This window comes from Eschrichtius robustus, chromosome 1 (assembly GCF_028021215.1).
Source record: "Eschrichtius robustus isolate mEscRob2 chromosome 1, mEscRob2.pri, whole genome shotgun sequence".
Classification (NCBI taxonomy): domain Eukaryota; kingdom Metazoa; phylum Chordata; class Mammalia; order Artiodactyla; family Eschrichtiidae; genus Eschrichtius; species Eschrichtius robustus.
This window is the reverse complement of record NC_090824.1, coordinates 2,603,310-2,615,634: the sequence shown is the minus strand read 5'-3', so window position 1 is coordinate 2,615,634 and position 12,325 is coordinate 2,603,310. Positions and strand designations below refer to the sequence as shown.

Below are 12,325 nucleotides of genomic sequence, written 5' to 3'. Positions count from 1 at the left end.
AATGTTTTTTTTTATGACCAGAAAAAAAAAAAGAACTAAAAGCCCAGCCTGGTCTACAAATTATGAACTTCCACTGCCTAGTGACTTCTCTACTGCCACCTCTTGTTGAATTCATGCTTTTAAAGATGAGTTTTTGAAGTCAATATTATAAAATTAAATGTTTAAAGTAAGCCTACTAAGGGCTTCCCTGGTGGCATAGTGGTTAAGAATCCACCTGCCAATGCAGGGAACACAGGTTCGAGCCCTGGTCCGGGAAGATCCCACATGCCGTGGAGCAACTATGCCCGTGCGCCACAACTACTGCGCCTGCGCTCTAGAGCCCGTGAGACACAAGTTCTGAGCCCATGTGCCACAACTACTGAAGCCCACATGCCTAGAGCCCGTGCTCCACAACAAGAGAAGCCACCACAATGAGAAGCCCACGCACCACAACGAAGAGTAGCCCCTACTCGATGCAACCAGAGAAAGCCCCCATGTAGCAACGAAGACCCAATGCAGCCAAAAATAAAAAAAAACAAAAAACAAAAAACAATACAATAAGCCTACTAAATGAAATGTGAATAAAAAGATAAATTACCTTAACCAGCATTGTACCTATATTACATCTTTGTATGTATCACACACATATACTTACAGCCCATTGTACACATTCTAGGATGATCACCATGATTAGCAGACAATCTTGGACTTGGTACTGAGTATGCCAATTAAACAGGTTCTGTGTAACCAGATTTACATTTAAAAGGCAGTATTTACTTTTTAAAAATGTACTCACTCACGGTGACATCTGGGTAAATACTAACTAGTATGATGAGGTGAGAATCACCTCTCCTTAACCTGAGGCCCGCACACACACTTCACTCCAGAGGTTAACATAACAAGTCATATCACATATGGCTCAGCTATCACCTTTCAAAAATCAATCACTCCTGTAAAAATATAAACTTCAATAGAATTTGCTACTAGTATTTCTTTCCCCAAACACTTATTCCTTTCCCAAACTTGCATGCAACAGTAGCTTTTTTCCCCCACAAGAGAACTGCTTCAGTGGTTTTCCTGTGCTTGCCAACATGCCAGCGACGACACGAAGAAGGGCTGCCGGGGCCGAGGCTGCGGCACGCGGTGAGGAAGGCGATGGGTGAGGATGGTGGGGAGGACGCCAGCGGAGCCAAGAGGGACAGAGGCTCGGAAGGGGGTGGCTGAGGCCGAGTCATGGGCCACCCACATTTCGGGCCCTGGTGGCTGCACAACTGGTGACGACTCAGTCAACCACCATGCATTTACTGAGCGATGAACAGGCGTAAGACCTTGTGCGGGGTGCCACAGCTGGAAAGAGGAAACGGGTGTGGACAGGGAAGGAGGAGAAGCCACACACAGTTCAACATGATGAACCTGAGACGCCGGGGCGGGGGGCGGACGCTGAAGCGGAAGTGCCCGGCGAGGGAGGGAAAACCTGAGCTCAGGAGAGCCAGGCGGCCTCAGTGAGAGGCGTGTGTACTGTCCGCACAAGGTGGCGACTGTCATCGGCAGGTAAAAATCCAGAGCAAAAGAGGAAAGGGCCACCCAGAATCACAAGGAGAGTTTAGTGACAGGATGGGAGAGGCCAGAAACCACAGAAGGAATGTCCAAAGGAGGAGGTGGCCGTCTCTGGAGGGGAGAGCCCCGGGCAAACAAAGGGCAGCAGCGGCGTGAGGAGGGGAACAGCGGCCTGGGTGCAGAGCGGGCACTGAGCCAATCAGAGGACAAAGGACAGTGATGGGGCGGCTCAGAGAGGACAAAGCCAGGAGGTTGATGGCAACGTGCCCTTGGAAAGGAAGGACCCTTGGCCCCGAGGCGAATGTTAAATGGAGGCACACACAGGGCGGGCGGTACAGACAGACACTGGGAGGCAGTGGAGGCGAGCCTGGCGAGGACCAGAGGGAGAGCCTGTGTCTCAGTGGGGGCTGGGTGAGGGGCTGGGGAGAGCGGGGTCGGGGGCACGGAACAGCCGCCACAGGGATGGACAAAGAAGAAAGAAAAAGCGGGTCAGAGGCTGCCATGCAGCAGCCATCTACTTTTATTTATAATCTTCACTCCCCTCGAGGAGGGAATACAAAACATTTCCAAATTCAATAATTCCTTCTGCAGAGGGAGCAGAATTGAGATAAATGCCTGAAGGGTTTTGTTTTGTTTTGGTTTTTTTTTTTTTGGCCAGGCCACAGGCATGCAGGATTCTAGTTCTCCGACCAGGGATCGAACCCGGGCCCCTCGCAGTAGACGTGTGGAGCCTTAACCACTGGAGCGCCAGGGAAGTCCCTCCATGGAGGTTTTAAACTGCCCCTGCAGACACACCTGAGGGGGAGCTCGCGAGCAGGGCACCTGGTACTGAGTCAACACCAAGGCAGAAGGCGCTGGGAGGGGGCTGAGGTCCTGTTGACAAAGGGTGGCCTGCTCTTGTCAAGGAAGGAAGGCCCAGACGTGGTCTTACCCAGCTGGGCTTCATCACCCCTTTCCTTGCATATAAACCCCTGTTTACTTATTTATTTAATGCTCCACACTTACCTCTGCTCTTTTAAGCATCTCCCACTTGTTGAGGATTTTCATGGCATATATGCGTTCAGTGTTCTTCATTTTGACAACAGCAACCTGCCACACAAATGGGAGTTTAACAAAAATTTAGTTAACGGAACACAAAAGGTCAGCACATTTCATGTAACTACAGTGGAATCTTAATTGCCTGGAAACCCTGGAAAATGACCTGTTAAGGAAAGTAAAGTTTTCTATGTGAATAAAGATTTGCCCTTTTAAGCATCAAAACTTGATTTTAACCACACTGCAGCTTGAATGATCTCACCTGCTCAGTCCAAAACGCTTCAGTGCTGAGCACCGGTGCACACGGGGGTCTGCTGGCCTCTACTCTGGTGTGTCTGGGGATTTTCACAGTAATGGCTTTTGAAGTTCGTCAGTGGCTCCCAAGCTCCCCTCCTGCATTCAAGGGCTCCAGCCCCGCTCATGCCTACCCGCCTCCACCGATGCCCATGTCCACCTCTCATGCCCACGGCCAGCCTTTGCACGTGCCGGGGCTTACCTCCGGGATCTTTTCTTCACTGGGTTGGTGAGTACCTGGGGGGGCTGTGGAGTGTAACTTGGGCAAATTCACTTCTTTGTGCCTCAGTTTCTACAACTAGGAAATGGATAACAGTAGGACTGGCCTAAGATTGCTGTGCGGATCAAATGAGTCAACACAGTTAATGTGCTCAGAATGGTTAGGCACGTAGTTATTAGCCCTTAGCGTGCTGGCTGTCACCCACATTCTTCAAGGTACAACTCAAATGCCACCTCTTCCAGGAAGTCCTCTTGGGACTCCTGGTCTTCATCAAATTTCAAATGAGCTCTTCCATTACTACCAACACCAGATGTGATGTCTGCACCGTCATACGGTACATCCTACCCTATATAAATCAGTCATTCGTTGACCTCGGTCCCCTTCACAAAACCATAAGCAGTGATAATAACTTCTGAGCCTTTCTGCTGCCAATGGCAGGCAGCCACACAGCAGGGTTGGAACAAAGAGTTCTAAAAGTGAATCACCTACTTCCTTGCTTTCTAAACAACACCACCACAACAACAACATCGTTGAAGTGACCATGAGAGCTGACACTCACGGAACACTTGCCATGCCCGGAGCTGTGCCGAGCAACGGACCCGCACCCTCTCAGCTAATCGTCTCCAGAGCCCTGGATGGTGGCTATTTCTAATATCCTGACTTTACAGATGTGAAATCAGAGGCCCAGAGGGGTTAAACAACACGCCCAAGAAGCGGCAGAGGCTAATCCTCAGGCGTGTGCCTTTTAGGACTGTATTATACTGACAGTCATAATTAGATATAATCCTCCCGGAGCCTGATGACAACGGGCGGGGCTGGGGGTCCACCACGAACGTGCCCTGATGTGGCCCCAGAGCCTGCAGATGGTCAGAGGCACCTGCCTTCCTCTGCAGGGCTCCCAGCCAGGGGCCCCTGCCCACGAGTGCACCGAGATCGCCCTCCGGCCATCGCCCTCCGTCACCCCTCTCACTGCCACTCCATGGCACACCACACCTAAGCTGCCGTCTATTCGCTACGGTCACACCACACCTAAGCTGCTGTCTATTCGCTACGGTCTTAGAAACCACTGACCAAACTCGCTACGACTCTGAATAAATTAAAAATAAATGGTGCGTAAATAAAGGCTTTGTGGGCTCTCCCACATGTCTAAGAACAAGAATTCTGGGCACACACTCTGTCATCATGTTAGAAGTGTCTGTTTCTTCCTGGGAATTAGCTCTAATCTGGATAGCTGAGATACTAGAGTTAAAAAAAAAAAAAAAAAATCACATAGTAGTTACTACACAAAAGGTCTAACTTGGCAAGAACGGTAGAGTTGTTAACCTTTGAGGAAAATAATGAAATTCTGAAAATGTTGAGCCTCATGAATGATCCAGATCTTGCTGGAAATGAGACGCAGAACACAGGAAGTTTGATTCTTTACAAGAGGCCTATTAGGGCACAGACCATTTCCAGAAAACATGCAAGATGGCTCTGATAAAATACGTAGAAGGAAAAAGAATGTATTTGCCCATGGAAAACACGTATCAAACCAAGAATATGTAGACAAGGACTTCCCTGGTGGCGCAGTGGTTAAGAATCCGCCTGCCAATGCAGGGGACACGATTTCGATCCCTGGTCCGGGAAGTTCCCACACGCCGCGGAGCAACTAAGCCCGTGCGCCACAACTACTGAAGCCCACGCGCCTAGAGCTCATGCTCCGCAACAAGAGAAGCCACCGCAAGAAGCCCACGTACCACAATCAAGACCCAACGCAGCCAAAAAAAAAAAAAAGAATAAGTAGACAAGTAAAATTTAATGTAAAAAAACCAAAAACAACAAACCTTCTCTATTGTACAATGACCTATAAAAGAAATAATTTTTAGAGAACCTGGTTTGGTTTACCAGAAGCTTCTTCCTAGCCAAAAACTTAGTCTGAATTCCTTCAAAGAGAGGTGATAATCCTACAAATCTCTCCAAAATTAGACACTTCAGTAAAGAAATACAAATCAAAATAATTTTACAAAACATTAAAAAGTGATTCTGGAACATGACCATTAAGTGTAACACCTGATGCCAGCCCAGATCCAGTACAAGAGGGAAAAGGTAAAACAAAGAACATCACTGGGCCAAACTGGTATAAGACAGCAGATTGGATAAAAAGTGTTCTATCAGTTCTAAATTTAAGTTTATGAACTATGGTTATGTCAAAGACCATCCCTATCAGAACAGGAACTAAAGTATTAGGGGTAGAGGGCCTTGCTTGACATAAGCAACGTATCCACAGTGGTTCAGTAAAAATTACACACACACACACACACAGGGAGGGAGGGAGGGAGCAAGCAAGCTCCAGCGAGAGCAGCACACTATAATACGATCAAGAAAATGAGATAAAATGCTAACAAAAGGGAATCTGGGTAAAGGGTTAGACTGTTTTTGAACCATTGTATTCATACAACTGTTCTGTTAATTTGAAACCGTTTCTAAACAAAGCTTTCAAAGCTTTGTTTCTTTAAGTCATTCTAGGAACAAGAGAGACGGCAGGGCACAGTGTCTGGACACACAGGCCTTGGGTCACGCAGGTGGGGTTCAAGTGGCGCCCCCATAGCCCGCCCTGGGGCCAGGCCCCCCGCTCCGGCCTTGACTTCTCGTCTTGCCGGTGGGTCAGCGGCGTAGCCAGCGGCCGCAAGGCTTCCAGGGGCTCACGTCTGCGAGAGCACGCGAGGCCTGGGCTGCCCGGCGCACAGTCATCTGCGGGGAGCTGCTGTCACGCCAAAAGCACGGTCCTGGGCACCGCACCCCGGTAGCTGAGGAACGAGCCTCCAGAAGGGTGGCAGCGTCTCAGGAACTTCCTGGGCCGCTGTCCCCGAGACGCTGAGGGGAGGACGAAGGTGTTCTCAAAGCCACTGTGCTCCAGAAAAAGGGCAATGCCCCAGGACTCCAATCCTTGTTTGAATAATCATCTAGAAACGTTTTGCTAAACTCCGCTGAGGTAAGCGTTTCATACGCTCCCCTCGAATTGGACTCCGCGAGCTCTTTCTCAGGGGCAGGGCTCTTGAGCAGCCCGTGCCGTGGTCTCAGCAGCACAGGTATACACACCTGTGCACCAAGGCGGGTGCGCACACAGACTCTCACCCTTCCCTGGCCCGTCATTCAATCAGAACCGTATGTGAAGAACACCCTGGATGCAACAATGATTAAGGGTATCCTCACTCCTGTGATCCACGTGGTGCTGTCAGAGACAGAGAGGCTGCAGTTGGCCGCATTTCAGGTACGTGATTACGAGACTATCCCAGGGAGGCAGCGCGGTGGCGGGAATACAAGCCACAGAGCCCGGAATTCTAGTTGTGGCAGGAAGGCTGGCGCTCGCGTGCAGGGGACCCAGAATGGCCAAGGGGCCGGAGCAGTTGGGCAAGGAGGGCTGGCGTGCTGAGCGCAGGCCACAGGGCCCAGGGAGAGACGACGGAGGGGGAGGGGGTGGGGAATGCACAAAGTAGCTGCTAAAGCCTGGAGAGGGAGCAAAGGCAAAGGGGGGGGGGGGGGCTCCGAGAACACATTCTCTTAATTTGGGAAGAGCTAAAAAGTGATCAATGTTATCTTCTTTAAACTCAGGAACTGAGTTTCGCATCAAGTCCTTTGGCAAAGAAGAGCACTAAAAGTAACCGCCAGCTGTTCTGACACAACAGTGCTCTCTCCTGTGCTTCCTTTTTTCCTCCCAAAGGCCGCCCGGCTCCTGCCCTGGAGTCTCTCCCTGCCCCTGGCCCCCAACACCCTAACGGGCTCGCTGTCACTGCGGAGCTCCGCATGGGCCTGGGCCTTGCTCAGCGCTGTGTCCGGCAGCCCGGCACAGCTCCTGGTACAAGGGAGCCGGTCGGTGAAAGTATACAGCGAATTGAATTGGGTTTAGCTTTCAAAGGCTTTCTCTTTCTTCTCACTGAGCAACAACAAAAACCTTCCCTTACCTCATCACATCCTACCTAGAGCTCAGAGATCTGTCATTTCTATGCAGAATTCAATTTTTCCCTGTTGGTGGCCATCGGGAGAGTGGCCACCTGGGGAAGGGTGGGGCTTACAGGAGGTGGAGGCTCTGGAAAGAAACAGGAAGGAACTTTCTAGGGAATAGAAATGCTCTGTATAGACTGGGGTGCTGCTTACACAGGTGTAGACATCTGTCATAACTCAAACCATACACCTAGATCTGTGCGTTTCACATGGAAGTATACCTTAATATTTAAAAAGAAAAACCCAACCACCTCCCTGTCCCATCCCAGCCCAGAGCTGAATTCCGTCGGGGAGTCCTGGATCCAGGGTCGTTCCAAGGTCGGCCTGGGAGGAGATGCCGTCCCAGAGGACAAGGCTGCCACCAAAGCAGCCCCCCGGTGGCGCTACTTCCCCTCTACCCACTCCTTGGTGAGATTCGCCCTTAGCAGTGGGCTGGGGAAGGGGTGGGTATGAAGACCAGGCTGGGTGAGGGAGAGGAGGGTATGAGGACGAGAGATGGGGCTCGCCACAGAGCGTGGGGCTGGGGTCTGATCTGAGGCCAGGGCAGTTTCCAAGGAAGAAATGAGGGCACAACACACAACTGCCCACATTCACTCAGCCAGGCCAGAGCTTTCTCACTCGAGTATTTTGACAGCATTTTCGTAGGAATGTTTTCTTTTGGTGTATTCTACTGAAGCCCTGCAAATAAAGTAGGGCTGTCATCAGGTGCTGGTAGCAGAAGGATCACCAAAAATATTGAGATGTTTTCTAAGACAGATCACAGGCCTGGTTTCCACTCCTGAGCTACTTCAGAACAAAGCAGCTATCTCGTTAAATTCCTGCTTTGCTTTCTTCCACGTATATTTTGCCCAATATGAAGTGTACGCCGTGCACGACAAATGCTGTCTCCCACTCTGCAGCACTTTAGAGTCACGTCCGGCAGGGCTGTGTCGGACAGAGCACACGCGCTGCTGGACGTGACACAGAGCCTCTCATTAACCCACACGCACAGCTCCGCAGCCTGGGCGCGCCACAGGCAAAACCTACAGAGAGGAGTTACTGTAGTTCAGTCAAGCGCCTGACTGTAAACACACCGGGGCTGGGCGCGGAGCCGGCAGGAGGGACAGCAGCTCCAGGCGGAGCAGGGCCGCGCAGGGCGGGTCACAAAGACCCGGTGCACAAGCTGTTCTCCTCCAGACACAGGGGGCGGGACTCACAACCGCGTGAGGACTGGCGGACGGTGGGCAAGCTGCGAACAGTGAGCACCACTCCGATGCCGCTTCTTGTATTTTTTTTGAAAACCGCAGCCAAGACTTTTTTTGATTGACAAACGGATGTTTTTAAAAACTTATCTGTCAGAAAGAACCATTTTGGTCAAGACAATTTTCAGGGCAATTCACCAGTCACCAGCTTTTGTTTTTTCTCTTCTTAACTCTATCTTTCAGATTTTATCCACCAAGAACTCTCCAAATGATACCAATAATTACCTCGTCCCAAAATCAGCGCACAGGACCCTAAAACTGCTGATGGGAGCTGCTAGGCAAAATGAACAAAAATAAGTTTATCTTACCTCACCAAAAGCACCTCTTCCGATTACTTTAATTATTTCGAAGTCTTCTCGATGAAGTTGCATTTCCTTCACCAGTTGTGTAAATGGTTTAGCTACAAGTTAAAACAAGTAAAATTAACAACTTTAATAAGTTGACAACAGACAAAAATTTAATTGATTGGGGCATTCCATTAAGTTACACTTTCTTTAGAAAAAACTTTACTTTTTAAATGAATGAATACTTTTTAAGACACTTAATATCTGTAAAGTCATTAACATTTGGGAAGTCGGTATTTATGCCAAATTAGCGTGGATGTTCATACTGGCACCTGTACTTCAGTATCTGTTATAACAAATACCATCACAACAAAGATCCCCTGGAAAAATCATGAAAGCTGAGCTCTCCCCGCTGGGCACCCGTCTGCTCTGCAGGGCGGCACAGGCACCGGCTCACCAGGTCCGTGAGCTCTGGGCACCACCTGCCAGCTCTCAGGGCCACAGGGCAGCTGCGGGGGGGGGCGGGGACACAAGGCGTTTCCACAACGGGCAACCACCCTTGAGAGACGCGCAGAGCCCCTGACAGTAACGGGGGCAGGGCTGGGAGCAGCACTCCACACCGCTCCCACGAGGTCCGCACACACGTTCTTGAGATTCATTCCATGACCATCCACATTTCAGGAAGAAGAAAACCGAGCCAACTTTCTGTGGAAAGGGACTGGGTTGGACAGTGTCTCCCCAAAACCTGTGAATGCGACCTGATTTGGAAGTGGGGTCTCTGCAGATGTAATCAAGTTAGGATGAAGTCACAAACAGGAATGGGGTGGGCTCTAAATCCAGCATGACTGGCGTCTGCACAAAAATAAGAGATCCGGACCAGAGACACAGAGAGGGGAAAAGTCACGTGAAGATGGAGGCACAGATTCGAGTGATTCAGTTACAAGCAAGGAACGCCAAAAACTGCCGCCACCACCAAAGGCTGAAAGAGACGGGGACAGACTCTCCCCAGAGCCTTCAGGAGGAGCATGGCCCTGCTGACACCTTGACTCTGGACTTCCGGCCTCAAGAACTGTGAGAGAGAAGAAAAATCTCTGCGACCTTACGCCCCCAGTTGGTGGTAATTAGTCACAGCAGCCCCAGGACTGGAAGCCCCGCGCTGTGAGACTCCAGAAGCAGCACCCGAGTGCTGAGCACCCACCCTCGGTCTAGCAGCCGCTCCGTGACATCTCCTACACCTTCTCCTCTTTCCACCTTCAGATCTAAATCCCTATGTTTATGCCGACTTCTATTTGTTCTCTGCAGATCTTTTTCAAATCCTCCACGATTACAGCTTCGCAACATTCCCATGGTGGGGGGAATGGGCAAAATGTACCAGGGCTCTTTCTGTGTTGTTTCTTGTAACTACACGTGCGTCTACAATTATCTCCCCCGAAACCTGCAATCCGGTATTTTCTGGGCTTCTACCTGAGCTCCATATTATGAATCTAAGTCTAAATTTTTTTCTCCTTAAATAGTTGCTTAGTACCACCAAGGTCTGACCACCATGGTTCAATGATCCAAGGAACAAAAGCCAGAGCACCAGAAGGTTCTTGGTGCCTATTAATAGGCACCAAGAACGGTAAATACCCATTGGCACAGAGATTAGGGGACAGAACACACAGGCCCTGAATTCTTTAGGGCGGGGCGGGGGGAAGCCAGGCTAAAGAAAACCCTTGAGCTAGAACTTAAAGGTCACCTATGGTTCATCTTCCTTTCAAATATCACCTAAAATATCCACTCCCAAAACTCCTCATGGAAATACAGACTTTAAACAGCCACTGAAGATCACAACCTCTCTTGGCATCTTCTGGGGGAACCTTCCATGGAAGGCAAAATGGTACCTTCCATTTTACCGCGAAGGAAAACAATCCCAACAAACCACCACCAGGACAGCGAGTCTGGGAAGGAGATGATGCCGCTCTGCTCACCTGTGCAGGACCCACGTCACGATCACGCTTGGCGTACACTGCCGAAACGCTCGCTCCGGCAGGGGTTCAACACAGCGTTCTGGACTCCTCTACAAAAACCCCAAAGCCTCACAAAACCTGCCGGCCACCGTTTTAAACGTGCAAATCAAACAGCAATTTCCATGGAAACCAGAGAAAATGCCACCCATAACTGTGCCATGAACCGCTTTAACTTCACACGTTCCCATTCCAGCCCCTGACCGTAGACACGGTCAACGTTTACATGGCTATTTTTGTGTATTCTGCTTTATATCTCAGTTCTTACATTTTTTCACGTTTCTATACCACTCAACTAACATTTTAACAGTTGCGTAATATTTCACTAAGCTGACACACCAACAATTTATAATTGTCTCTACTGAATGGAGAGGTTAAATGTTTTTTTATATTACTTTCTTACGGTGAATAAATCTGCAATGAACTTTTCATGCACACAGATTTTTTACTATTTTAAATTAATTTTGAGGATGAAACTCCAGGACTCTCCAAAGGGTGCTAACATTCTATCTGGTTCCTAACCTGCCTTCCAAGCTGCATCTCCTGAGTCACACCCCCCTCAGAGCCACACACTGACGTCTCGTCTTCCTTTGAAATCAGCAGTTCTTTGATGCCTGGCGAGGCGGTGTTCTCCCACATCCGGCTGTGCCCTGTGATGTTAATTATCCATTCATGACACTTGCTCATTAATCACATCTTGATGTTTTTTAATCAACTGTGTAAGCGCTTTACTTTGGCTCTGTCGCACGTAACAGCTGTAAAACACTATTCCTCCGTTCTGTTGCCTCTTTTCATCTGAACTATGCTATTTTTATTTTATAGCAATTATTACTTCCAATAAAAGTATCATTTTTAATAAAATCAAATTCATTCTTCCTTTGTCATTTTCTTATTAAGTCTTAGAAAGTTATGACTCGTTAACAATCTGACAGTCAATCCTATTTTTGGCCAAATGGCTTTTTAAAATAGTCAACCCATTATTCATCTGCTGTTTAGAGTATGTTGGAGCACGGTGTGAAGTGTTTATCTTAATTTCTAGTGGTAGCGATCTGTGTGTACGTAAGTGGTCCAACGATACGCTATCCAGTTCTGTTTACTCCTGCCCTACTTGGCAGGAGGGGGCCCAGGGAAAAGCCCTGGCTTCCTTCCATTCAAGAGAGTCAAGTCCTAAGCGGGACATCTGGTCGCCATGCCATCTTAGGAAAGTCATCTGCTCCTCTGTGAGTAAATTTTCTTATCCCTAAAATAGGCAAAAAGTCCCTCCTCTCACCTCAGTGAGGCCTGAGGCAGAGAAGCGTGAAGTCCCTTGTGGCAGATGAGACCTGGCTGGCTTTCTCTTCATCTTTTCTTTCCACATCAATTGTCTTACTTGATGTTCCTCGACAAGTTTTTCTCTTATTCTTTTTATAGAACCTGTTTCTGTTGCTTATGCATTTTACACAGCCCTGTACAATTTCCCTGAAACGCATGAACACGGATTTATCAGGGCCAGTCTGATAAACGGGGGAAGAACTATGGAAACACCCCAAATGAAAGCTTGGAAAGATAAAGAAACTAAGAGTCAAACAACAGGAAATCAACTATGTGAACAAAACCTAATGTTTAAAAATAGCACTAAAAAGGATCCAGAAGGAAAGCATTATTTTTGAAAAATATTAAATATTTTCAAACAGTTCTGAGGATACAGTAAAAATATTGTAGTGCTATATAAAAATCATTAAGACTGCATTA

General features: G+C 48.6%; 1 protein-coding gene across 1 annotated transcript in view; it reads right to left on the bottom strand.

Moving 5' to 3' along the window:
* CDC42BPB (CDC42 binding protein kinase beta) overlaps positions 1 to 12,325 on the bottom strand; it is a 111,943-nt gene that overhangs the window by 61,635 nt on the left and 37,983 nt on the right. Inside the window, exons 2-3 of the mRNA XM_068540145.1 lie at positions 8,616 to 8,707; positions 2,542 to 2,625 (exon numbers count right to left, since the gene is read on the bottom strand). Of these exons, the coding sequence (XP_068396246.1) occupies positions 2,542 to 2,625; positions 8,616 to 8,707 (176 nt within the window). The remainder of the gene's footprint in view (positions 1 to 2,541; positions 2,626 to 8,615; positions 8,708 to 12,325) is intronic.